At 40.2% G+C, this 26,537-nt stretch overlaps 2 protein-coding genes across 6 annotated transcripts in view; one reads left to right on the plus strand and one right to left on the minus strand.

Annotated features, from left to right (window-relative positions):
* Window positions 1-40: 40 nt before the first annotated feature.
* adck2 (aarF domain containing kinase 2) lies at window positions 41-6,055 on the plus strand. Its single transcript, XM_044194648.1, has 8 exons — window positions 41-1,293; window positions 1,439-1,585; window positions 1,832-1,960; window positions 2,243-2,338; window positions 2,539-2,817; window positions 3,540-3,668; window positions 4,298-4,351; window positions 5,123-6,055. The coding sequence occupies exons 1-8, from the start codon at window positions 409-411 to the stop codon at window positions 5,261-5,263; spliced, it is 1,860 nt and encodes a 619-aa protein (XP_044050583.1). The 5' UTR covers window positions 41-408; the 3' UTR covers window positions 5,264-6,055.
* A 118-nt stretch (window positions 6,056-6,173) lies between these two features.
* srpk2 (SRSF protein kinase 2) overlaps window positions 6,174-26,537 on the minus strand; it is a 73,127-nt gene continuing 52,763 nt past the window's right edge. For 2 of the 5 annotated variants that reach the window (XM_044194642.1, XM_044194645.1), the window contains 11 exons: window positions 26,203-26,290; window positions 26,013-26,119; window positions 23,884-24,049; window positions 22,188-22,228; window positions 20,780-21,086; window positions 17,956-18,864; window positions 15,118-15,218; window positions 14,203-14,310; window positions 14,009-14,078; window positions 11,483-11,575; window positions 6,174-8,522 (listed from right to left, as the gene is read on the minus strand). In XM_044194642.1, the coding sequence (XP_044050577.1) occupies window positions 8,338-8,522; window positions 11,483-11,575; window positions 14,009-14,078; window positions 14,203-14,310; window positions 15,118-15,218; window positions 17,956-18,864; window positions 20,780-21,086; window positions 22,188-22,228; window positions 23,884-24,049; window positions 26,013-26,119; window positions 26,203-26,290 (2,175 nt within the window). In that variant the 3' untranslated portion in view covers window positions 6,174-8,337. Of the gene's footprint in view, window positions 8,523-11,482; window positions 11,576-11,938; window positions 12,032-12,058; window positions 12,941-14,008; window positions 14,079-14,202; window positions 14,311-15,117; window positions 15,219-17,955; window positions 18,865-20,779; window positions 21,087-22,187; window positions 22,229-23,883; window positions 24,050-26,012; window positions 26,120-26,202; window positions 26,291-26,537 lie in introns of those variants that run through there. The other 3 variants (XM_044194643.1, XM_044194644.1, XM_044194646.1) reach the window with 3 other exon arrangements.

The raw sequence follows: 26,537 nt of genomic DNA on the forward strand, positions 1-26,537 counted from the left end.
AAACGCGCGAATCACGTGACCTCGTCGGCGTTACGTCATACCCGGATGTGAAGTGGTTGTCATTGCAATGTTTCCATGGCTATGCTGTTTTCAATGGAAGTGCATGATATTTTTGGTTGGTACAGTAACGCCAGCTGAACCATGAAATGTCTCACTTGTCGACAGTGGGAAAAGAAGCAATCCCGTTTCCTCCCGTTTACAGGAAACCACAGTAACTGCCACTGATCGTAAGTTAAAGTAACGCCATTCATTTGTGGTAAAATAGCTAAATAGTCTTGTCGCTAGTTGAATGTAGCAGATTGCCTGGAGACCACAGATTATTCCAGGTTTGGACTCATCGTTTACTGATGGTTTTGCAAAAGGGTGTTTTCCAATTCACCTCCTGGACTGAGCTAACAGCCCTTTGACATGATGACAGCGATGGCCTTTGCAGCAAGAACAGTCCTTCTCAACCTGAGGTACACTTTCCAGAAAGCAGGCTCCTTTACCAGAACCAGACTCATCCAGAGCTCCAGGACATGTCTTGTTAAAAGAGGGCAGATTTTAACCCAGATACCCAAGGTTTCATTGTTATGTTGGGGTGCAGTCAATGCATCATCCTGTGCAGCCAGACACCAGGAAGCAACTCTTCCATCCCAAACTGCTGACAGAAAGTCTCTAGCCAAAGTCCAAGTGCACAAAGTTTTATTTTTTTTCCGCCTCAGCCTTCGTGCATTGGTGCTGCTCCTCAAATTTGGCCCCCTTCTCCTGCTCTGCCCCTTAGCTCTGGTGTCCGCACGCTGGGCGTCTTGCTGGCTGGATGCTCTGCTGTGGGTGACTGAAACATCTGGTCCCACTTTCATCAAGCTGGGGCAGTGGGCCAGCACCAGACGGGACATCTTCTCTCAGGAGTTTTGCGAACGCTTCTCCAGGCTCCACGTAAAGGTGCACCCTCACTCCTGGGCCCACACCAAGCAGTGTCTCCGAAGGGCTTTCGGGGAGGGATGGAGGAGGGTTTTAGTGTTTGAGAGCAAAGAGCCAGTGGGTTCGGGATGTGTGGCACAGGTGTACAGAGGCTGGGCAAAGGCGGATCAGGTGGAGGATCCAGCCTTCCAGTCGCTGGTGGAGGAGATGGAGAAAGAGGACTTGCTGGAAGCCTGGGAGATCCCTGGTCTGGGAGGAGTGGCGCGCTCCCTGTGGCAGCTCTGGAGGGGGAGTAAGGAGGAGGAGGGCTATGGGGAGAGAAGTCACCTAGAGGGGCAGCAGGAGGGGAGCAGTGCAGAGAAGGAGCGTCTGATACCTGTAGCTATCAAAGTGAGTGTGAAAATAGCCTCACTAGAGTATAGTACGTTCATGTTGATCACGTAGATTTTCTGAAAAATACTGAATCATGCCTTCATGAATTGTTTGTTTTAAGCCTGTCAGCAGATGTTTAGAAACTGTTCCTGGTGTATTACAGGTGGTCCACCCAGGCATCAGGAGGCAGGTAGAAACTGACCTACTGCTGATGAAAGCGGGCAGTTGGCTCCTGCACTGCCTGCCCGGACTCAAGTGGCTCAGTCTGTGTGAGATAGTAGAGGAGTTTGAAAAGCTCATGACCAAACAGGTAGGAATATTCAGACCCCCACATTTAAAATAATACAGAATTTTCTAAAGTTGCTTGACTTTATTTGCATGTCTGTATAGGAGCCAGAGTGAAGTAGTAGTGAAGAAATGAAAAAGTAAAATAACTAAGGTGCCTACATGTAAGGCATATCATATTACATTTACTGTGTGAAAAGAAATAACCTCATAGAAAAGAAACTGGAAGAGTTTTAATCATTTCAGTGATCCGACTTAACTTTTATTCCAGATTGATCTCCGTTTTGAGGCCAGGAACATTGAGCGTTTCCGGGATAATTTTCGCGATGTGGATTACGTCAAGTTCCCAACTCCGTTACGACCATTTGTCACCAGGACCATTTTAGTGGAAACTTTTGAAGTGAGTACAGAAGGATTTAAAATCTATGGAAAACACTGACTGAATGACATGTGATAGACTGAGCTCCAAATGTACAGTACAAGCAAGTCACACATGTCAGAGTATCAACCGCACACTTCTATAACTATTGAACTATTGTCTTCTTTAGCAAACTCAACCTATGTGACACAATGTCTGTGATTTCTAGGCATATAGAATTATTCTGGTTGAATTAATATCTTTTTCTTTCCTTCATAAATGAGGCCAAAAATTGCTCAGTTTATATTCAACCTTTCTGTTCAGGAGAGTGAGCCCATATCCAACTACCTGAGCTCTGAGATTCCTCAGGAGGTGAAGCAGAGGATAGCCAGGATGGGAGTAGACACCATGCTGAAGATGGTGAGATACATCACCTGCTGGATATGAGTTGCATCTGATTACCATTACTATTATTTCATAACGTGTGTGAATGTGTCTCCCTGTCTGTTACTGCACTTGTTTATGTGTGTTCTGTGTTGATGAAAGAAAATGTGATTATGTTTTTATGTCAGATTATATTTATCTGTTACATTGTCTCCATCTATATGTCTGCATGCCAGGTCTTTGTGGACAACTTTGTCCATGGGGATCTCCATCCCGGGAACATTCTGGTCCAGTGTTGGGGGCCGCTCCCTGGTTCCATTGACAGTACTGGTATCTCAGGGGAGGCCCATGGTAAGACCACCCTCACTGACTTGTGGGACACAGTGGTGGTCAGCGTCAGGCCAGACCCGTGTCCTCTCCAGTTGGTGCTGCTGGACGCCGGCATCGTAGCCCAGCTAAGCGACCACGATCTCGCCAACTTCAAGGCTGTCTTCACAGCTGTGGTGCTGCGTCAGGTAATGAGGGAAATGGTACATACATGAAGTTTCCATGCTGATATATGGCCGTAGGATAAAAGGACTGTACATCGCGTAGAGGACTGGGACTCTTAATTAGCATCCAACCTTTCAGTGCTAGTTTCACTGAAATCGTGCATAGGGAAGAGTTCACACAAAATATGATTTTTTTTTTAAAAACTCTCATCTATAACAGTAGTGTGATGTTGTTTTTTTCGATGAATGGTCGGGATTGCTTCAACATTTGAACACACAATTAGTTTGAACTATTTATAGCGGTTTATTTAATGAAATGTGTTTTGTAATGTTGAATTTGTCGAGTTGTAGGTAATCTAAACCCAGTGACTGAAATACTATTTACTGTTACTGTGTCTGCATCGTAAGTGATTCCGATTAAAAGGCGTGTTACCTGGCCATTTACTTTCTTGAATATGAAGAAACCTTTTATAGGTGTTTTCCAGTTCAAACATTTCAGGGATAAACCTGTGTGAAAATGTAGACGTTTCTGACTTTACAGGAGTGTAGCAGTACATATTTTAAAACTTGTTTTACACATTTCTAAATTTAAAACTTTTCCATAGAAAAGCCAGCCTCTTTAAAATTGTTTCTCAGAAAAAAAAATAGCAAGAAAATAGCAAACAAGAAAGGAATGTCATCTGTCGGTCAAAGAAAACCTCCAGCTTGGACTAACTGTCACTGTGGTTTTGATTTTCTTTATTCAGGGTGAGCGAGTGGCAGAGTTGATCCTGAATCATGCTCGGGCCAATGAGTGCCAAGACGTGCCTCAGTTTAAGAAGGAGATGGCCCAGCTGGTGGACCATGCCCTCAGCAACACCCTCTCTCTGGGAAAGGTACAAACCTAGATTTGTGCTTTCATGTCATGTCTGATTTGTGTTTCTGATGCAGGGCTGCCATGATGGTCATGGTTATTATGTTACTATGTTCAGGACATTAGAAAATAAATTGTATCATCATTCCATCATTCTGTGATTGTTATTATGATAATACACCATAGTTCGATATCCATTCTCTTCTGGTTCTGGCTTGTATTTTGTGCTTCTTGTGTGGTATATTATGATTTAATAAGCACTGTTTGCCGTTATTATTTGTCCTTGCTTTCCTGTTCTCACTGTCCCTGTGTACAACAAATTTGCGTATACTCATTCTCTTAGCAGTTTACACTGCTTTGCAAAGGCTCATCCATTCTTATCAGGAAACTTTCTAGTGAAGTAACTTGTATGTACTTTATATAGGCTAACAGGAACTTCAAGGTTCAAAGAGGAAAATTAACCAAACCACCAGTGTAACACTGACAGATTCTCCTTGAAAATAGCCATTTTGCTAAGTAACCATCCATCAGCAGGAGGTATTTAACTATTCAAAATGTCTTATTGGCTGGTGAAAGTGTTCAGTGACTTTAGGAAACAACAGTTACTATTACTATGGATGTTTGTTGACTGGGTTTTTGTTGTGTTTATAGATCCAAGTGGGTGACTTGCTCTCCAGAGTCTTTGGTCTACTCATCAAACATAAGGTAGAATATCAGGAGGTTACATTCATTATGGTGAACAAACACTCATCTGGTTCAGAACAAGCGTTTAGTGACATTACGACAGTTGACGACTCTGAGTCGCTGCTGTTGCTGTGGTCCTAATATGGTTTTCTCAAGTAAAAAGCCCTAACAAGTTTTTTGGGTTTTTTTTTTTGCAGTTAACAGTTTAAGTTTTAGCTTTGTGGAGGCCACTGGTTAATGCTTTTTTATGTAAAAACAGGAGTAATTCAAGGTGAACCACAAGAAAACAAAAATGACATGTGACCTTAGGAATTTAGTATTTAAAGTATTTGAATCTGTTGTATATAGTAAACAGGTAAACAGTGTACTTGTAAGTAATGTCAGTTTGCACATTGGAGGTGTTTAGTACACGTACTGTATCACATTGAACCTTAAACCCAGAATCTTCATGATAAACTGACTGTACTGAACAATCATTGTCATCGACCGAATAAATGTTTTTTTTGCATTGGAGTTCCCCTCACTGATGAAGAGAGCACTTTTTGTCAGCTCAGTGGTGATATAACAGTATGTCACTTCCTGGTTAAAAGGATAAAAGCTTATTAAAAGACAGCAAAAGCCAAAGAAACAATCATGATGTGATAACTCTGTTGCAAAAAGGTGGTTGCTGAGCTATTAACCTTATAAACAGTGCTTGTTTAGGCCTAGTTTTGTACAAAACTTAACCACCAACAGACTGAACTTGCCGTGATATGTTTCGCTTACTGATGTTGTTACTGATTGTTGTTCTAGGTGAAGCTGGAGAGTAATTTCGCCTCCATTGTGTTTGCCATCATGGTGCTGGAGGGTCTGGGCAGGTCACTCGATCCGAACTTGGACATTCTGGATTTGGCCAAACCCCTGCTGCTAAAGAACTGTGCCTCATTGCTCTGACACACACATACATATACACACACACACACACTGCTTAAGCACAATGGATCACACACAGACAGGCACCTGTAAGTACACACACAGCTACTAAGCCCTTTATACTGTATACATATAATACATCGCTATAGATTCAGTACATGTGTATACTGCATCTTCCTACAGTAAGATAAGTAAGATTCTACTGTGGATAACAAGATCACTGTCTCATCACTACATTTTAGCAGTGTTGATGCCATAAATACCTCATGGAGTTTTACATTGGTGGTGTTTCCACTTTCATTACTGTTACTCTTAAATGTAACCTTCTACTGACTTTAGTACAAACATTTCACCCACCAAAATTTTAAGGTACCTCTGAGCTGAGATTTTATGCGCTTTACATGAGGCAACACTTGTTTTATTGAGTGCTAATGGAGTCAGACACATTGGCAGAGACACAGATGGCATTACAGACCATTTGTAGTGATTGAAGATCTAAAAGAAAATACTGAGAACATCCCTCGTTGATACTCAAAAGCACATTTTTTAGTTTTTAATGACTAATATTGATCTGAGGATGACTTTTATCCCTCCATATTTTATTGCATCTTAGATAATGTTGTCTAATGGGCCATATTTGCTTTAGTGTGAATCATAATGTACTGTAACATTTGTTCTTATAAACTACATAGACAATGTGAAGCCTTTGGCTAATTGTACTCACAACAAACCCATGTCTTTTAACTTTCCATTACAATAGTGGGAACACTTGTATGAATTATACATATCAATAAAAGAGGGAATCTATACTAATTGATCTTTTTCTTTCCTTTGTTGCCTCTACTGACCAGTTGAAGGTTTTCTGACCCTTTTAGTGAGGTTGACTGATGCAGCTTCAAAGCAGACAATTCACTACATCAAGAGCACGGGATCCATTAATTTACAATTTTATTAAATCTGTCAATGAAAAACACAGACGAGACGCGATTCTGTCAATGTCATCAGGAAGAACAGTCAGCATGGCTGAACGAGTGAGATCAGGAGGTTTTGGTGCAAAAAAACTCATCACATACCCTTTATTGCAAAACTGTTGATTTTTTTTTATCACCACCAAGAGCCCAGAAAGAGCAGCACTGTTCAAGTAAGGAGGGAGGGGAGAGGTGACAACTGTGTAAAAAAATCTTTCAATAATAATAATTAATAATAATTAATAATAATAATAATAATGACAAAAGAAATAAAAACATCTCTAATAGACAAACACAATCACCTCAGTATAAGACGAGATTTTGTCACGGTCACAACAACCAGAGAAAAGCTGTTTTCTTTTTTTTCCCCTCTTTTTTTTAATGAATTAAATAGTTTTTAAAAATATTTCACCATTTACTTATACTCATCTTTTTTTCATTTATTGCGAAAAATAGGCAACTGGACTAATTGTGATGATGCACGTTTTTGTGTGTGTGTGTGTCTGTGTGTGTGAGAGAGAGACAGAGAAATAGAGATTAAGTGGAGAGATAAAGTGGAACGTCTTGGAGCGTTGGCACTGAGAGCAGCAGCTGTGTGTGGCAATGCAGTACTCTCATTCAGCCATCAGATGGCACAGTTCAGTCTGAACATTCCTCCAGGGCCAGCGCTATGGCGGCCCGCCCCCCCCACCTTATCAGAGGAAGTCAAGTTATGCCAACAACAGCCTCTGATTTTTGGAATGATGCTTGTGTGTTGAAACTTTGTCCACTGTTGCTTATCTGCGTTGCAAGATCTCAGTTCTATGTACAAAGGTTTCAAATCCCTGAAGGACATCTACAAAGACAAGTGCAACCTCCATGTGACCATCCCCTTTCTGGAGAAGCTCAGGTTCCTCGAGGGTTCCTCTATAGGGGAAAAAAGGGAGTAATAGTACCAATCAGGTCAGGTAAACGTGCCACATCAGGACTCAACAGAATTGTTCTTGGGAATAAACGTCAGGACTGATGGCAGAGGACCAAGATTTAGGAATGTCAAAAGCTGGAGAGGAAGGAGTTGTAACATAGTTACCTTCCTTTGAGGGGGAACCTAAATATCCTAACACAATTCTTTCTAACATTATGTCCGAGAGAAGTGATGAAACAGGAAAGAAACCAGCGAAATGCACAAATAAAATATTGCATCCATCGTCCGTTTCCGTTCATGCTGATCAATCAGTCTCTCCATGCATTTTAAAAATAGTCCTTAAAGACCAAGCATTCCTCCTCTGTGTTAAATAGATTGTATTTTTTGTTTTTTGCTCATCCCGCACTTTTTCTATCTGTCTGCAGAGTGGTAACTGTCAGTGGTGCCCCCTGGAGGACTGGCCGCCCTCGGGGGTCAGGGTGTAAACGTTTAGTCAGATGTGGGTGCTTCTTCCATAGCAGAGGCAGGGACAGAAGGAGGGGCAACTGGACTGGAAAGAGAGGAAGAAGGGTCTATGTAGACAGATCTTGAGCACAGGCACATCCGCTCATTCTCACTCACAAAATCACACACACTTGTCTGTCTTTGAGGCCCTGGCTATGTAAAGGTCATGGCAGATGGAGCTCTGGGCCGTCAGCACTGCGATGGGGCTTCTCCTTCACTTTTCTTTCAGCACTTTCTTTCAGCAGCTGCCAGTGGCCCATGACTGGATCCAAACAAGTTAAAACAGAAAATTAGGAGGAGATTAAATGGAAGGGACTGGCTGACATCTTGACAGCAGAAGACAAGAAGAATCTCTTCCAGACGGGGCCTCATTACTCCCTTTTACGGTGTGAGCAGCATCCATCTTCAAATGATCTGATTCTTTTTGGGAGATGTTTTGGAAGACGCAGCTACTATGTCATGTTATCTCCATAAGCTTGTCTTTACATTCCTTTTGGGAAAAGGTGATGTGGTCTTGTGTGGGACTAAAGCCTACTCAGATAAGCATGTAATGGATGTGTAGGATAGGGCAGGAAAGAATAATTCTTTCTCATCTACTCCGACTCTGTTTGTCTCCAGCTTCTCTCCATGCTGTTGTTCCACAGGCTGCCACCAGGGGGTGATGTTTGGGCTAATTGTTGGGGGACAAGGGGAGGAGGGCGTCTGATCGGAGATTGTGGCTACGAGTTGATCCAGGGGTGGTTGAGGCATTCGCCGGCCGAGGCCCTCTTCTCGGGCACCATCTCCAGCATGGGCAGAAGGAAGTGGGTGAAGTGGCCGGCGTCTTCGTGCGCCCAGCCGTACTTCTCCACCAGGACGTCAAACAGGGACCACGGCTTCAGCTTGGTGATGTGCCGCAGCTCACCTGCGGGGGGCAACAGGGAGAAGAGTTACCGGCAGCACAGGAGGATGTGGGGAGGAAGGTGGTGAAGTTTAAAGGATTGGTTCATCCAAATTACATAAAAACATATTTTCTTACTTAAAGGATAAGACTGGTTGATAGTCCATTTTCAACAAATCCCAAGGAAAGAGCAGAACCGATGATGAATGAATCCTACTGACAAGTACTGTGTGTGTAGCCAAAGCCTGATATAGCGTATTCCTTTGTGTCATGGACCTCCAAAAACTATTAAAAACACACCGTTGTGCTGGCTGAGATTCATTATTCAATATGATGAACATGGGCACTGTGGTTTATTATGAGTAAATTCCACATACACTGTCTGCTGCTGTAAATATACAATAGTCCACCAAATGTGTATTAATACACGACTGAAAATAGTCTCCACAAATTAACTATTTACTCCTATTTGAGTAATGTTTTGCTAAAATCTACAGTGCCCAGGTGTTTTAGGAAATGAATGGGCCTTTTTAAAAACTGTGACCTGTTTTTAAAGATTGACATCATCAGTAGGAACAAATGGGCTTGGGTTTAGGTGGGTAGTGCCACAGACAGGGTAGGGAAGTCAGAGTATTGAGAAACAGACTAACAAATTGTTGGTTTTGGTTTTTTCATGGGATGTGTTGAAATAAGAAAAATATAGAATAAATCCAGCCTTCTTGAATCTATGCTGCTGGCAGCATTGTAGAATTATATTTAAAACATTTTTTTTGCTGTATTGATCCTATTGAAGCTAGAATCAATACTCAAAACAAGACTTAGTATCGGTAGTGTCTATACTTAAGGTATCGATCCGGCAACCCCTAATCTAGAGTAAAAATGAATTATCAAATGTAATTTTTCAGGATTTTGTGCACACCAACAAGAGATAGGCTAGATACCACTAGAGGTAAGTAAGATTTTTTGGTTATTTGGGTGAACTGACCCTTTAATCAGATGCCATAGCAGCCCATGATTCTGCAGGTTCCAGCCAAACACTACAGCAGCTGATTTCACTGATTAGTTCACCCTCTCTGTTTGAACGTGTGCTAATCAGTGAGGTGCTGTAACGATAGAGTGAAAACCTGTAGAGTCTTGGCTGAAAACCACAAGAAGAGACGGCAAGAGATGGATAGAAAGAGACGGAGAAGTGGCGATGTAATGGAAACAGACAAGGAGTGGAAGGTGTTAATTATTAAAGACAGGAGGAAAATGATTGTCTGGGAGCACAAGACTGACGGAGATGAAAAAAGTATGAGAGAATTATTAATGATGGAAGCGATCAAGACCAAAGGTCCAGTTAAAACCTTGGCTGCCATGGTAACCGCTCCTTCCTATACACTGATTGGACAGCACAAGATGGGGGAAATGAAACCATTTATCAAGACTTTCCTTATATTGATAGAGATTGATGACAGCACAGAGGTTAAATGTTATTTCTGACAGCAACATAAACCTTTACAACTGTTTTCTTTTGCATTAATGGAGACATTGCTTGTCACAAATTGCTATATGTTTATAATCTTTAGATCTGCATCCTTATAAAATCTGAGTATGTTTCAGTTGTTTTATCTCCAGTCGATATATGTACTTTCCCCCAAGTTCAATACAGATCAGTGTGCATGAAGGAAACAAGGTAACAAGGCCGCTCGATTGCGCCGCACGGGTGAAGGCAACATGGCAGACAGGAGAAGCCCAGAGAGACAGAGCGAGAAAGTCAGACCTGATTAAAAGAGCGCCAAGAGATAAAAGGGAGAACATTGAGACATCAAGTGCAGGCTCAGACCTCAGATAGAGACAACATCAAAAGGTGGAATATTCAGGTCTCATGACACATTATGAAGAATATATGAGCAGAAAGGGAAGGAGATCGAGAGAAAGAAAAAAGAGAATAAGTAAGAGAGTGCAAGGGTTATCAGCTGTACCAAAAACAGGTCCATAAACTTACCAGGCTCAAAGATGAGCAGGATCAGTGAGGTGTATGACACCCTCAAGACCTTAGATGCAGTAAGGTAAAGCCTCGCTGTTCTGTGTGTAGGCTGGGAGTATGACTTTACTGTAGTGATTATTTACTTCAAGGTTTAACTGGTGGTTTTGGCTGTTATTTCACAAAATTCAATTGCTGATAAGAATATTATAAAGTCAAAACATCTGACTATGTATCATATTGTTCTACTACAAGCCGGTTTGCTGAAGATGAATTTTCTGATTATTTCGAGAAAAAAAAACCTTTCTTCTTTTGCCTCTGATTGTAGTGAATTAAATTGACCACTGTGCTGCATTCAAGTGCCAGATGATTAAGACAATCACAACAACGTATTTGAATGTCAATTTAATAGGGATGGGCGATAAAGTTGAAATCAGTATTATAATATTAAGAATATTTTTCTGATCACACGAGATGGAAATTCTATGCAAATTAAAGTGATGTTTAAAGCAATGAACTGTGTACCACTGTTTTTCTTTACATCAGAAAAAAACTTCAAATGTGTAAAAGAAAAGCTTCAGTAACTAATTTTGTTAGTTGTTTTTTTTTTAAATAATTCGTTTGGTTACTTTTCTACAGGCCAGAGTCTGCAAGTGTGCTCTTATTTATTAGTCTGTTAAGACTTTTTTGCAGCAGCAGCAGCAATTCCTTCAATCCAAGAAAGACAAAAAAAGATAGATAGAACATAAACCTTGGCCTGAATCTCGAATACATTGGGATCATAGCATCATGATACAATACCAATGAAAATCAATAAACTATATTAATGAATTATCGCCCAGCCCTACAATTAATTATTAATTTTGGCTGTGATTGACAACTTACCTGAAACTATCTGAACTGACTTAATTCAGAATACTGTGGCAGTACTACAAACTACCCAAGACCTCTACGCTGTTCCTCATATACCACAGGCCTACCCTCCACCTAACCAACCACTAACCACGGTGTCGTTTACCTTTCTTGGAGAAAAACTCTCGGCTGTACTTCCCGGCAGCGACCACTTTGCGTGGGACCTTCCCAAGGAGCTCCATGATCAGAGCGATGTGGTCTGCCCACCACCACATACATCACAGAGGGAACAGGCACGGTTCAGCATTACAGCATGCACACACACACATCAACACGACTGGCTGTATGGGACTGACACACACTACTGCCTTGGCGTACAGAATGGACACACTCACAGACGGACTGCTACTGAAACACCTTCAAGTGGTCAGGATTTTATAAGATTGTTCTCACTGTTTTCAGTCACAATTTCAATTAATACATCCAATTATTACCAAAAATCTAATCCACAACAACATAAGCTTTAAGTTTATATGGTGTCCCGACTGTCTGCTAGTGTCCATTTTTGTCTATTTCAGACATCATTGTGTCCCAGTCCCACCAGCTCTCTGGCCAGCGCTACCTCTTCGGTTGAAGAACTCCCGGGAATATTTTCCAGAGAGCGCAAAGTGCCTCGGAATACAGCCCAGCAGCTCTATGATGTGGGCTATGTGGTCTATGGAGGAGAGAGGGAGGTGGGAGGGAGGGAGAAGGGGGAGAAGGAAAAAGGATGCCAAACAAAGAAAAGGAGATGCAAAAGAGAGAAAGGATAAAGACAAGTAAAGGGAGAATTTATTAAAAGAGAATGAGAGAGAGAGATGAAAGTAAAATGTAAGGAAATTGTAAAGAGGGTGGATTGTGGGTAAGAAAAGAGAAACAGGGACAGGAAGTGACATGTAGAAAAGATCACAGGTAAGGGAGGAATAAAAAGAGAGGGGAAAAGAAGGAAAAAAGAGACAGTCACAGATAGTAAAAGAGAAAAACCTGTGTTAGTGAGCTGTGCCTCCACAGCAGAGGTGATGGAATGAAATGATCAGCCTTGGAATAAAAGTGACATGCGTTCAGGTTCAGAGTAGAGTGAACTGGAACCCGAAGCTAGACTTTCAATTTGGCCTCAATGGCGGGAGATCAAAGGTAGTCTCTCCATAAATCAGGATGTCATGATAAAACTGACAGTGGCTTATTGCCTGTGCAGAACATGCAAAATGAGGTTAACAGTGTGTGACGTGCATTGAGGAAAATAACACAATGAGCTGGCAAGATCAAAGATTAGAAGAAATCAAGGATTGAGGGGAGCATGAGGGTGCACAGTTTGAAAATGCGTTGTATTTTGCAAGATATAGAGTAAGGAGAATGAGTAGGGTTAATGACTGGAGTCTACATGCAAATGTAGGGACTATATTGCTTGATAGAGTAACTTAACCCGAATATAGATACACATTCACTCACAGAATCCAGTAACTGGCTAATGTTGCTCTTACACATAAGTCACTGTTACCATTTTACAGTTTCTTGTAAATCTGTTTTGTCGCAACAGTCTAAATGTTGAGCAGAATGACAGGAGTTGTGTGAGCTCTCTGTGTATCTATAATTTTTCAGGTTTAGGTATACAGTAGGGTGACGATGAGTAGAGGCATAGCAGCAGAATTAAAGGACAGGATTTACAGTTGACAGTGGACAGGGGGATTTGGGGAGAGGGATGGCTATAGTTTAAACTAAGCTGACTTTAGGCCATTTTTTTATCAGTTTACAATACAATTAGTATTTATCTATTACACATTTTGTCCATTGTTCAGATGCATTGTTAGAAACAATAGTTCCACTTTTGAGAATAGATGACACGCTTGCAAAACAACAAATGCATACTTTAAACTGTGTTGTGTTGTGTTCTCAAAACTCCTCATACCGTACAAAAAACAAAATCAAATACTGGTGTCTAAAAAGAAAATGTTCTAAACTTCTGAAAAAGATAAACAAGCTTCTTTTCCAACACAGTACATCAAATCAAAGTTCACACCTGTGATAATTTTGTGATATTAAACAAACTGAAAATAAATTGAACAAAATATGGTATTTTAATTTTGTTTATTTATTTATTTAGTTCATATTGTTTATTGGGAAAAAGCTTGAGGATATTGCGATCATTAGCTGCCTTGGTGCAACTGTACTCTGTCTGCACTTGTGTTAAATGTTTTTAAAACCATGCTTTCTGTAATGTGAAAAATAAAGAAAACTTCATTATAAAAAGTGAATGCATCTGAAGTTGTGACTGCAGCACTGCATTTGCAGTGTTAGAGCACATTTAGTAGCAATGCATCTAAACAATGGAGAAAATCTGTAAAGCACATTGAGGTTAAATAGCGCACAAACACACATTTTCATATGAAAATACATTTAATTAGTTACAATTTTTAATTAGAACAGTTCATAAGACATTTAAGACACTTTGCTTTTGTATTTCTGTTGTAACATTTTCCCTCACTACTAGTTCTTCAAGTCAACATCAATATACTGTAGATCAAGCCTACAGTCTTGAGATACAATATGCAGCTATGAGTCCCCCGTGGAATACTTTCAAATGACAAGTTTTCTATAATGTTTCCATATTTGGAAATTATATTTGTTTGTGCGTCATAGAGATTTAAATACTCACCCTCATCACGGGAGTAGTCCTCTCCAGAGTGGGGCTCAAACAAGTAATCTCCAGTAGCCAGCTCAAAAGCCTACATGACACCAAATAGAGTACTGTACTTGAGTCTATACCGAGCATGTATGTGTGTATCATTTAAAAAGGAAGTATATATGTATGTAATGTACTGTATATATGTATATATGTGTTCTCCTCACCATGCAGGCAGTACTCCAGATGTCTGCAGGGGTGCTGTAACCAGCTCCTATCAGGACTTCAATGGAACGGTACTGTCTCGTCTGGATGTCCTCTGTAAAGTGCTTGTGCTGTACAGAGAGAGGGGAGAGGAGAGGAGAGAAGAGAATGGCTTACTTATACACATATATAGTACTAGCAATCGTCAATAAACCAAATTCCCTGAGTCTGCTTTTTTTTGTTTTATTTTTATTAACCACGAAATGAAACAACACTGACCAATGATTTTGCCTAATTAAATTCCATTTACCTTTTATCTTAAATGTAACCTTGTGCAAAATATTTGAAGCACAGGCTGGGGAAAACAAAAATCCAAATTATACTATACTGTGCTGTTATTTCTGCTCCCTATTTGGGAATATAATAGTCTGCAAACTGAAAGGGGGGGCTCCAAACACAACATATTGTACTGGAACTCACTTCTTCTCCTCTTCCTCATCTTCTTCCTTACTCTTCTTTAAAATATGTGGATCTCAGAAAGTGAGACCCACAGATAGGTTTAAAATCGCAGTCTCTAATAGTACTGTTATAACCTCATTAATGTTTTGGTTAATAACTCAGAATAAGTTAGAGCAGTTGTGTGCACATCCACAAAATCGCAGAGGGATAGGTGCTGGATAGAAAAAAATCATTAATATTGCAATCAAAAGAGTACCTGCACACTGGAATCACAGCTCCCTTTAATTTTATTAGCGACCAACTACAGGGCTTCCTCAGGGAAGAACATGAAGGAAAAGCAAAATGACCAGTGACAGCATAATCATCTAATCTCTAAATCTCATCAGGTTTTTAAACAGAATGTAAAAAGGCTTCAGCCTTGTGTATATAAAAAAAAATGCGTCAAATCAAGTAATATCAAATCCCAGAAACTGTCTTACCACCCAGCAGGCATTTCCAAGATCAGCGATTTTGACTCGAATAGACTCAGCGTTGCGCGGGTCTAGTGGGTTGATCAGGAGATCTGCAGCTCTGGCCCTGACTGGGAGGCGATGGAGTGGGAAAGAACAGGGTTAACACAAGCAGTGAGTAGCGATAAGAAGAGTTTACACACTCTAACGTACTAATAGACATTCATTATAGACCAGGGACTCTTCAGCTTCTTCAGCAATCCAAATGAGAGAAACTTAGTCCTGATGGCCTATTTAGAGCTTTTGGAGATGTGATCTTTCAAGTGACCCTAGAGTTAGAAAGTCAAGTTATTGATAATAAAAGGAACACTGTGGGTGGATGAGTAATGGTGATGGTGAGTCATTAATAATACCCAGAGGAGATATCTGGACGCTAAACCCTAATAATGAGCAAGTGGATTATATTACCAGGCAGCTATAATGTATAAAATAGAAAATCAAAATACAGTGATGGCTATTCATTTTTTGCTGATCCGTTACCTATCCGTTGATCTAAATTAACTCTTTAAAACTCTTAATTATGATTATGCTTTTTTCCTTTTAGTTATCTATCCAAGAAACATTCTTATTTACATGTAGATTAAAATTCCCTTTTTAATAGAGACCTTGGCAAGAAGGAAGCATAAATCAGGCAGCATTAAATCATTTGTTGATACAATATGAAAGAAAGCTGATTAATACAGATAATACAGGTATCCACTCTACATTATGAAGCCCCAAAGTGTTCAATATTATAAATAAATAAAGACATTAAGAAATAAATAATCACATGAATGGTGTAGAATATAAATGAAGCAATAAATTGTGACATTTTTAAAGAAATTATTAAAATTCAAGCCATGAAATGTTATTTCATCACTATTAGTTATTCTTATTTGTAACAGTTTTATTTGAATACATTTTTATTTAATCGTAGATATTTTCGTATAAAATAAATGTTTCTAAGTAATATTAGAAAATAAAATGTGGCATTAAATAAAAGTCTAACAGGGAAAAATGCCTTTTAGCAACTAGACGGTTTAACCAGACACCTATAATGTACGCGTTTGTTTGCAGTTCTAATTGAATGACCCATATTAAACTGTAGTTAGGTAATGACAGCAACAGTGAGGCTTCGCTAAAGAGCTTGGTTCTAGGATTAGTTCTGTAAACACCACCACCAACAACCGCAAAAAAAGATAAAAAGCTTCTCAGTAAGAACCACGCAAATTTAATTTAAAATGATTTTAAAAATGTGTGCTATTTGAGTGAATCTGGACGTCCAAACAAGTAATGCGAGGACATACAGTAAGTAGAGGACATAAATAACGTTAGCCATGGTGAAGCGGGCAGTCTACGCCCGAGGGACAGCTGCAGGGGTGAGGAGAGAAGTCCCGAGAGGAAATTTGATTAAAACCGCACAGAAAATAAAGACATGTGGAGAAGTCACAGTTAAGATAAGGGAGTGAGACAGAGACGGTGAGGACTGCTAGGCTGATGCTAAGCTGTATTGCTTGATGAACAGCTGGGAGCTGGACTGTATTGCTTCATGTATACAGTAGCTTGGACAGCATTGTCTGATGGATGGCTGGGAGCTAAACTGCATTGCTGGCTTAACTGTATATCTTTATATGAAGGAGTAGCTGAAGGAGTATGATGAGTTGGAATAAGGGGAGACCCTTATTCCAACTAGACACTAAGTGTCTTAGTTGGAATAAGGGTAAAACAGCTGAGGTCTAAGCCCTATAAGCACTGCAATGAGCTGCCCTGTACTAGAAGGAGTTGAGTTGTTTGTGTGTGCGTGTGTGTGTGTCCATGACCATGTGTCTGTGTGTTATTGTTATCACTAACACCTGCGTTGCACTGCCTTAAAGCCTTCTGTGAGATACAGTACGTGGCAGCAGTTTCAAAGAAATGGCAGTCAGTTATTTTTTAGACATTCAGACATGTATGCATGTATGCATGCGTGTGTCACGTCAGTTAAGAATCCAATAACTGCAGGGTCTCCTGGTCACTTTTTTCCTATCACCTAGATTTTTACATCTAGAGCGGACTGTGATAACGCGTTGCTGTAAAATTTGTGGGAAATAGAGCGAGCTAAAAAAGTTCCTTTTTCTTTTTTGCTCCTGAAATTTCTGGTCTTGGTTAACATTGGTATCAATGGGGCAGGTGGATTGCACTCCTGTCACTTTGGGACTCATAGCGCAAGATGTGTTTGCTTAGATACTTACATTGTTTGAAAGAGAACGAATATTTACGCGTTTTGATGAAAAAATTATGTATGAAGAGTGAAAATTGTGGGGGTGAGGAGAAGTTAAATTAAAACCAAACTTATCAGAAAAACGAACACTTGAACATACATCAGGGTGATAACAACTACCTAAAATGACAGAAACCATCTTTGGGAATAATGTATTTGATGTGTACTTGGAGTTTTTAGTTTGGCGCATGTCCCATCTGCTGACATGGAGGGGGCGGGGTATATGACATATACTGCAGCCAGCCACCAGGGGGCGATGGAGATGTTTTGGCTTCACTTTGGGGCAGCTGTCATGTCGTCCATCTTTATATACAGTCAATGCTCTGAACATTCCACCCATTCATTTGAAAATAATACATATTTTGTAAAGTATAAAAAATACAAACACTAAAACACTGATAACACTGATAATGTATTTAGCCCCGGCATCACCCATCACATTCATGGGGCATACAATGTGTCAATGCATTTCTTGAGTTTGTTTAATTAATAATTATGTGTGAATATAATCATTTGTGTATCATAATCAATGTGTGTAAATCAATGGATATACAGTAACTACGTCTTACCTTTGGGCATGTCTCCCGTGCTTGAGGACGACACAGTGCGACTGCGGTCAGCAGTGGGGCTGTTGGGTGACGGGCCTGCTCCAATGTCTGCCGTTCCAACAGAAATGGGGTTTCCCGGCACAGGATCCAGGGGCAACTCGGGGAAGAGGGGCATCGTGCCCCGATGCCGGTCATTGGAGCCGTTGGTCAGCTCCGGCTCACCCAGCTCGCCGTTTTGCATCTCATAACCAGAGCTGAGAGAGTTATCCCTGTCCGTGTAGCTGAGCTCGGACTCCACCAGGGGGCAGAGGAGAGGCTCAGGGGTGGGCGAGGGGGGCGGAGGAGTGCCAGGGTTTGGTTTCAGTCCCTCAGATCCCAACAAAACGTGACCGTTGGTTTTGGCCAAATTGCTTTTGTTGTTGTGAGGTTTGATGGGGGAGGTGGTCTCTGTGACAAGGTCCGCGGTCGTGTCATCATCCTCGTCTTCCTCATCCTCATCCTCCTCGTCCTCGTCCTCCTCATCCTCCCCCTCCTGCTTTTTTGACTCCTCTTCCTCTACCCCTGCCTCCTCTTCTGTTTTGCTCTCATTCTTTGTCTCCTCTCTTTCAGTCTCTTTCTCCTCCTCCTCCTCCTCCTCCTCTTCTTCTTCTTCCTCCTCCTCCTCCTCCTCCTCCTCCTCCTCTACCTCCTCTACCTTCTCTTCCGCCTCCTCTTCTTCATTCTCATCCTCTGCCCCTTTTAATCCCACCTCCTCCTCCTCATCCTCTACCTCTGCTGGTGTTGGATTTCCATTACCTTCTTCTGTGGTGGGGGGAATGGGGGCATCTTTTTCAGCGGTAGGCGTGGGCTCGTCCTCCTCTTCCACCTCCTCATCGGGGTCCTCGTCACTGATGTTGGGTCCCTCGCTCTGCTCCTGAGGAGGCGCCGCACCTAGCATGGAGAGAGCAGAGGAAAAACAGTTGAGAGAGGAAGTGGGTGGGAAGGAGATATAAGCGCAAACAAAGACAGTGTAGGCAGTGAGGAAAACAGCATGAAAAGTGAATAAAGATTGAAGAGAAGGAGGCAAACGAGAGAATACGAGCATGGAAGAAACAGAAGGTGGAGAGACAGAGGGTGGAGGAGGGAGACGGAGAAAGACTGTGTTTTTTTTTTTTTTTTTGTGAATCAGCCCAGCCTCCCATACACAGTGGGACTAGCGTGGGCCAAGTGGTTGGAGCCATTCCACCTCCTATTCATTCACAGACAGACTGCACAAACCTGCATACACACACTCACTTATGCTGCAGACCTGTAAAAGCCACTGCTTTGCTTGAGAAAAATCACCTTTCTAGTTGTCGATAACCTGAATACAGTCACAAGTACACGCTAATCTAAATATGTTTTTCACTTTTCCTTCACAGTGCATTCCATTTAAAGAAAGAAAGGATTGTATACCCCACCGTTTAAATAAATAAAAAAAAAAAAGTATGTTAAATTAACTAAAAATAACAAACCTTAAATGAATGCAAAGTAGAATACGCTTTGATTCCTACAAGGAGACAAGAGTCAAAGATAGGATTCAACCAATATGAGCTTTTTGAAGCTGACACCAATACAAGCATTTCTGGATTAAACCTTCCAATGGAGAATATTTTATTTTGTACGTTTCACACGGCTAGCCTGATATTCCTACCGAATTGCAGATTTGTCTCTCTTAAAATGAGACAAAATGCAAATTTAGTTCAGTTCTGCTGAACAAATCAGAGATGCAGGCGATGATTCAGAGGTCTGAAACCAGTCTTTGAGGAGGCAATGTAGCAAATTCACTGCAGTAAACCAGTGGTCAAACAAATGTGACAGGAGCCGTAGCTTTATTAAAGGGACCTCCTCCCAACTAGGCTAGAGATCATTTATTGAAAACAAACTGAAATGTCAGTGCCACAACTGTATTCTTGGCAGGATGGAAAAAAACTTCTGAATCAAGATTTAGATAAAAGAAAAACTAACTTAACATCATGGTTATAAAACATGCACATGCACACATGTGTGACGTCCAAGCATTAAAATCTTTAACCTTAGTGTAGAAGGTCCATCGGTAGTCAAATACGTGTTGCACAGCCAAACAAACCTGCTGTATATGACTTACCTTTAAAGTATAGTCAAGATCCAGAAGTGTCTAAAAATACTCAAAATAAAATTAAGACATTTACTGAAAAAAACCCAATAACTTTTCCATTGTCGTTATGATACAGCCATACAAAATGCGTTTTGATCTCAATATTTAAGCTCTGTGAATATATATGTAACATTGTTGTAAAATTTAAAAAAAACAAAAAACATAACTAAGAGGATCATCTTGCTGCAGTTAAGTCTGGTTGAGGGATTTCCAGTACTAGAGTAGTATTGATCATTTATACACATTCCTGCCAATGGTTTCACACTATTTCACTGATCTACAGGTGGCAGTAATGCACCAGCAAAGACATGGAAGAGGGACTGGATGTACACAGTTCAAAATACTTTAAAAATCAGCTTTGCAAATGTTTTATGGGGAATGAAATGCATTCAGCACATTTGTTAGAGCTCAAGAATGCACTGAATGCGTTTTGGTGAGTAACACTGAATGCAAACATAACTTTTGTTTGTTTACAAGAAAACTCCACAGGGCACCTTTAACCACTAGACCACCAGCACTGCCCTAAAAAACATATAAATAATTTATCAATTATCAAATCACATGCTGTATTTATCATATTAAGGGTGACAGAATTTATTCATAATGTCTAATCAAGTGATTTATCTGTTTAACCCTCGTCAGAACCACAGCACTCAAACTGGGGAAAACTCTCAGGATCACATGACTCACATGTATGATTAGTCAATCTGATGGGCCTCTCTCCTCCCTCCTCCTCCTCGTCTTCCCCATCCTCCTCGTCGTCATCATCCTCGTCGCTCTCTCCCAGGGCCATGCTGGGGCCCAGCTGCGGTGGCGGCGGCGAAGGCGGGTTGTGTTCATGCGCCCCTTTCTCTCCCCCTTCTTTGGCTCTCTCCTCCCTCCTCTCGGCCTCTCTCTCCAGGGCTTCGATCTCCAGCATCCGCCTCTCCAGCAGCTCTGCCTGCCGCTTCTGTTTCTTCTTCAGCTTCTTCTTCTTGTTCTTGGAGATCTTCCCCACCTGGGGAAGAAGAAACAGGACAGGAAAGGGAGAGGTAGAGTCAGAGGGGAGGCAAAAACACAAATGAGGAGGTATTCAGGGCATAAAAAATGTTGATACTTATTTGAATGTGTGTGTTTGTTTATGTAGCTTGGTTGTGATTTATAAGTAATGTCCACTAACACTTTCACTGTATATGGATAATAAATATTAGTACATTTCAAATAGAGTATAACATCACTGTCCAATGAAAAACATGTATCTCAAAATATCATTATTTTGAATTTTTCAGTTAAACTGAGGGATCAAGTGTTCATTCATGGGTTTAGAAAATACTTCTTAAAGGTCCTGAAAACCTATTTTCTCAATCAGCTTCATATTCTAAGTGATAGGGACCTACTGTACATGAGCACACAATTTAGAACAGTTATTTTAAGAGAGATTTCTGCATTTCTGTTTTTGTTTGTGTTCTTCTCGCTGATCTGAAGTGGGCGGGAGATGATGCCACATTGTTCTGTGCACCAATCAGGATTTAGCAACATTTGAATCAAAGTCTGCTGAGAGCAACAGAGTTTGCTCATGTTGCCAGACCACTGTCAATCAATAACTGAGGATGTCTTTTTCTGAGCATTAACTATGGTTGTTGCTTAGTTTGTCATAAATATTTAATGTTATAAAGAAATACTTAAGAACTATAAGGATTATATGAAAAATGTCTTAAAACAGGAATATTTTTCTTAGTTTATGAAAAGTTGACATTTTGGAGATACATGGTTTTTACAGGACAGCAACAGTATGTTATGAAACTGCTTAATCTCATCAAGTTTCTCTGAGAGGGACATGCAAAGAAACAAATTTCTAATTTTACTGCACTGGGAAATCGGAAAATTCCTGAAACCCTATTTATTGAAGATTCATTAAACAAACATCTTTGCTATTTGACATTTTGAGTATTGCCTACAAATATTGTGGTGCACACTCAGTACCCTCCCTGCATCTCTAGCTATCATAACGATCACACCAAACAGTGTGAAATGCTGTATGTACCTTGTTTTTGACTTTGTGTGTGTGTGTGTGTGTTTATGTTTGTGTGTGTGTGCATTCCTCTCATTTCATACTCACATCTGTTGTACTCACCGGTTTGAGCTGGGGGGCTGTGCTAACTGACAGAAAGAAAAACAACGACAATCAGAGGCTTCAAAGTGTCACCAACATCAATCCGCCACACAGCTGAGTTCACACTGCGTTCAGTATTCTACTCGTCTGGAAAAGAGATCATTAGGTTTTGTACATGTTCCCTTTATAGACCAGAACATAAAGAATCTGTAGGTGAAGTGAGAGAATTGCAAAGAATGAAGAAAACGCTCTTTCACACTCCCACAGCCTTATTCGCTTGTCCCAGATCCATAATATTAATGGTTTATTCTTCTCATGTCTGAGAATGTAGCTCCTATATAGGACAGTATTCTCTCATCTGACTCATCTGACACTAATCAAAATTTGGATAATGAACCTCAAAAGAGTTACAGTAGAGTGATACTTAATATATATAAAAATATTCTTAGGTATAAGTCCTGCCCATTTCCAAACATACTTGCAAATTAAATATGATCAATCTTTAGTATTTTCCATAAATAGTCTCATAATATGCAACTGAATGGTGCACAAAACATTCATTTTAGGATTGACTGACTGATTTTTGTGTCACCTACTGAGGGTTTCCAGCTTAGCAGCTCAGCAATATATCAAACAGCATTTTCTGTACACCAAAAGATATTCCTAAATAAATGTATTGTAACACAAACAATCCAAAGTATGTTGCCATTTTTGTCCTATGTAGTTTCAATCTAGCAGAAGCACAAGTAAGCAGAAATGAAACACGTTGCTATAAAGCACATGGCTGCACCTATGTTAAGGGAAATAAAACATTTTGTTTATTTTGTGTCTTCAGTTACAGACAGATTCTGTCACCTGTTTTGACAGTTGATGGTGTTGTGCCTCACTTTAATTGTGTAGAAATGTAAGCAGTATAATTGGTTACCCTAAGGCTCAAAAAGACTCCATCGGCTGATGCAAGCAATTGACAGCTCATGGGAGGTTCACCAGGAGGACAGGGTTCGTGTCGAGTTTGTCAAGACTGTTTTTTAACAATGTGATTTTTTTTCAATGGAGGAACTTGACGACAGGAGATGAAAAAGCAAGAAATGTCTATGTGTGGTACAAAAAGGCAAGAAACTGAGGAGGCACGAAAGGCTTCTCTGTGAATTTTTTTTCTTTACTGAGCACTTCAATATTAAACATGATCAATTAGAGAACAAAAAAAGATGTATTACATTATTGACGATTCATGATCTATGTGCATTTACAATGAATACCAATTTCAATTACTTTTGATATATATACATATGTGTGTGTGTGTGTGCGTGTGTTAACCATCATATATTTATGTGCATACCTGTGTACATTATGTTCCTACCTGTACACAATCGACTCTCACTAAGCACATACATTTACTACATTACTTCACATTATATTTTATTTTATTCTACTTTATATATATTTTTCCAACAACTGCTTCACTGTAATTGTTGTGCTTATGACAACTGACAATTGATTCTGTTGTTTTGATCCTGAATCTGTTTTATCCACCTATTTGTTTAGCTGTTTTAATCTGAATTGAAAAGCCTAACCAGGGCTACAGATTACCTTCAGCTAGACACTATATATGTTGCATTGCTTCTCCCTATGTGACAATGTTTATCTGTATTGTCTGTACTATTTCCTTTAAGACAGACAGTGTGAGTGTTTTTGTGTCTACCTGCTGATCCAGACGGTGGGGGGGCTCCAGCTTTCTGCCATTCGGTTGCTTCCATGGCCATACGCCTAACAAAGGCGTCATCTACACACATCAGGATGTTCTCTGGCTTGATGTCCGTGTGGATGATTTTACATTTAGTGTGGAGGTAGTCCAGACCCTGCAGGACCTACAAACACATTCAGATAAACAGACACAGATTTTATTATTGAAAAACATGCACACACTTCTTGTTTAGGCGTGTAAACACTCAAACAAATGCAGACAAGGCCTATTCCCCTGTTCAGTTTTCCTTCTCTATCTCTCTCCCTTTCATTCCTGCTCTCTTTCTCAGAGCCAAGTTAGCCATTCTTCTAATGCTTGTCATTCTCTGAGGGCAGAGAGGAGAGGCTGTTGATGTTTTTGTTTTACTGTTTCTCTCATTTGTTTCTGTCCAGAGGCTTTGAGATTGAAGTGGGGAACAGTCTCATTTAATTTCTACTCATCTTCAGCCTTGGCTGTCGAGAGGCGGGAGGCTGGCAGTGAAATGGCTCAGCAACTTCCCATGTTCGTTAGGTGGCTGAGGGGAAAACGCCTGAAAGTCCTGCATGTTAGAATGGCAGTGGTAATGACGTGTGAAGTGTGAACTGTATTAGTAGGCCTAAGTATTGGGTTTGAATTTTGCTCTCTGAGTCTGCTGCTCTTCATATATATATATATATATATATATATATATATATATATATATATATATATATATATATATATATATATATATATATATCACGACAGTCCGTTCCTTACGAGTAGTATTTGGACGTAGACACTGAATAAGTTACGTTTTCTTAACCTCGATGGAAATACTGTAAGTCCTGTCGCAAAGATCAGCATAACTATAATGTCAAATGACTTCTTGGATTGCTTCCTGTGTTTTAAATTGTTGCTATATTATGAAAGAGGCAGTCGAAAAGCATGTCTTTGTCCAGACAGTGGTCAGGAGATGAAAACTGAAGAGACACAGCCTCTAACATACTTGACCTGACAGAAACAGTAGCATCAGTGAAGTTGAAGTTGACCATATACATTGTACTATATATCATGTCTAAGGTACTTTGTTTCAGGGGAAAAAACACCTTTCCCACTTGAAAATTCCACGTGAATACAATGACATCTGAGCTTTCCACTAGCACTTAAACACAGCAATGCATTTGTGGATTGGAGAAAAGCGCCACATACAAATGTAACCAAATCCACATGTTGGCAATCTGTCAATAAATGCATAAAAACTTCACAAATGTTTTTAGATGTTAATATGCACAGGAAGCATTTCAAATTAAAATTGTATTAGTTTTGTGAACTCCATGTTGGAAATATTTGCATTTATTTGCAAAATTGTTTGCCATGACATGGCTGACTATTACCGTACCTGCAATGATTAGATCTGAGTGAAGTGTTTGTTTTTAAGCTTATATTGTTGTGTTCAGATTTGATTAATGCTGGTTTGATTCTCTTTTTTACCCTTTCACCATTTTACTCTTATTTTTTGTCTGCAATTTTGTAAGTTTGTCTAAATGTTTGTTACCTTTGCTTTGTTTTTGTCCTGTGTACACAGGACGCCCATGCAAAAGAGAGTGAAGAGCCCTGTATACATATAGGATGAATTTGTTTGTAGAAAGGAGGCTGAATTTGTGATCATACATTTATCATCATCAATATATACTGTACATTTTTAGATTTTGTTTAGATGTGTGTCGCATGAAACATGGAAACCCTTTAACACAATGATTCTGTAGATATTGTAAATGATTCAGTTGTAATTGTTCTCAATGTAAGGTGTCACTAAAAAAGCAAAATCCCTTCACGGATAAATGTGGTTTAAACATGCCAATGGCAAATATCATCCTCAAATAAGGATACAACTCCATTCAGGACAAATACTTAACAAAAGTCACCCTGTTTGACCTGTAGTACACCACCACTCTTAGGGAAATCCCTGTAATTTTACAAATGCTGGATTGCAGTGGTCAGATGCATAATTTATTGGAATTTTGTGGAAATACAGTCAGCAATGTCTGAGGTATTGTGACATCTATAAATAGTTTGGTTTGTGTGTGTGTGTGTGTGTGTGTGTGTGTGTGTGTGTGTGTCCTTACCTGTCTGATAATGCTCTTGACACATGGCAGCGGCAGACCTTGGTAGTTGGATTTAATAATCCACTTCAGCAGGTGGTGACCTAGCACCTCAAACACCATACACACATCTGTGATGGACAGTCAAGGACTCACATTATCATATCTCTGTCACTCACACACACACACACACACACACTTCTGATCGGGATACGTATGCCGTTGACTCCAGAGATCTTGAAGTCATCTATCAGCTGAACCACCATGTCCTTGTTTGGGTCGCAGGGGTCACTTTCTCTCACCTGGAGGACAAGAGGACAATGAAATGAAGCAAACATGAAAGGAAGAAGGAACAGAAGATGAAGGACAGATAACGGTAGGATAAAGATAAAAACTAAGAATATTAAAGGACAGGAAGACAGGGATGAAAAGAAAGACTGATAAAAAAGGAAGAAAGGGGGAATTGGATGACTGAAGGAGAATGAGAAAGGTAGAGGAAAGAGAAGTGAAGAGTGGGAATGAGGAAGAGGAAGCAGGACAAGGGAGATG

This window comes from Siniperca chuatsi, linkage group LG4, assembly GCF_020085105.1.
Source record: "Siniperca chuatsi isolate FFG_IHB_CAS linkage group LG4, ASM2008510v1, whole genome shotgun sequence".
NCBI classification, from domain to species: domain Eukaryota; kingdom Metazoa; phylum Chordata; class Actinopteri; order Centrarchiformes; family Sinipercidae; genus Siniperca; species Siniperca chuatsi.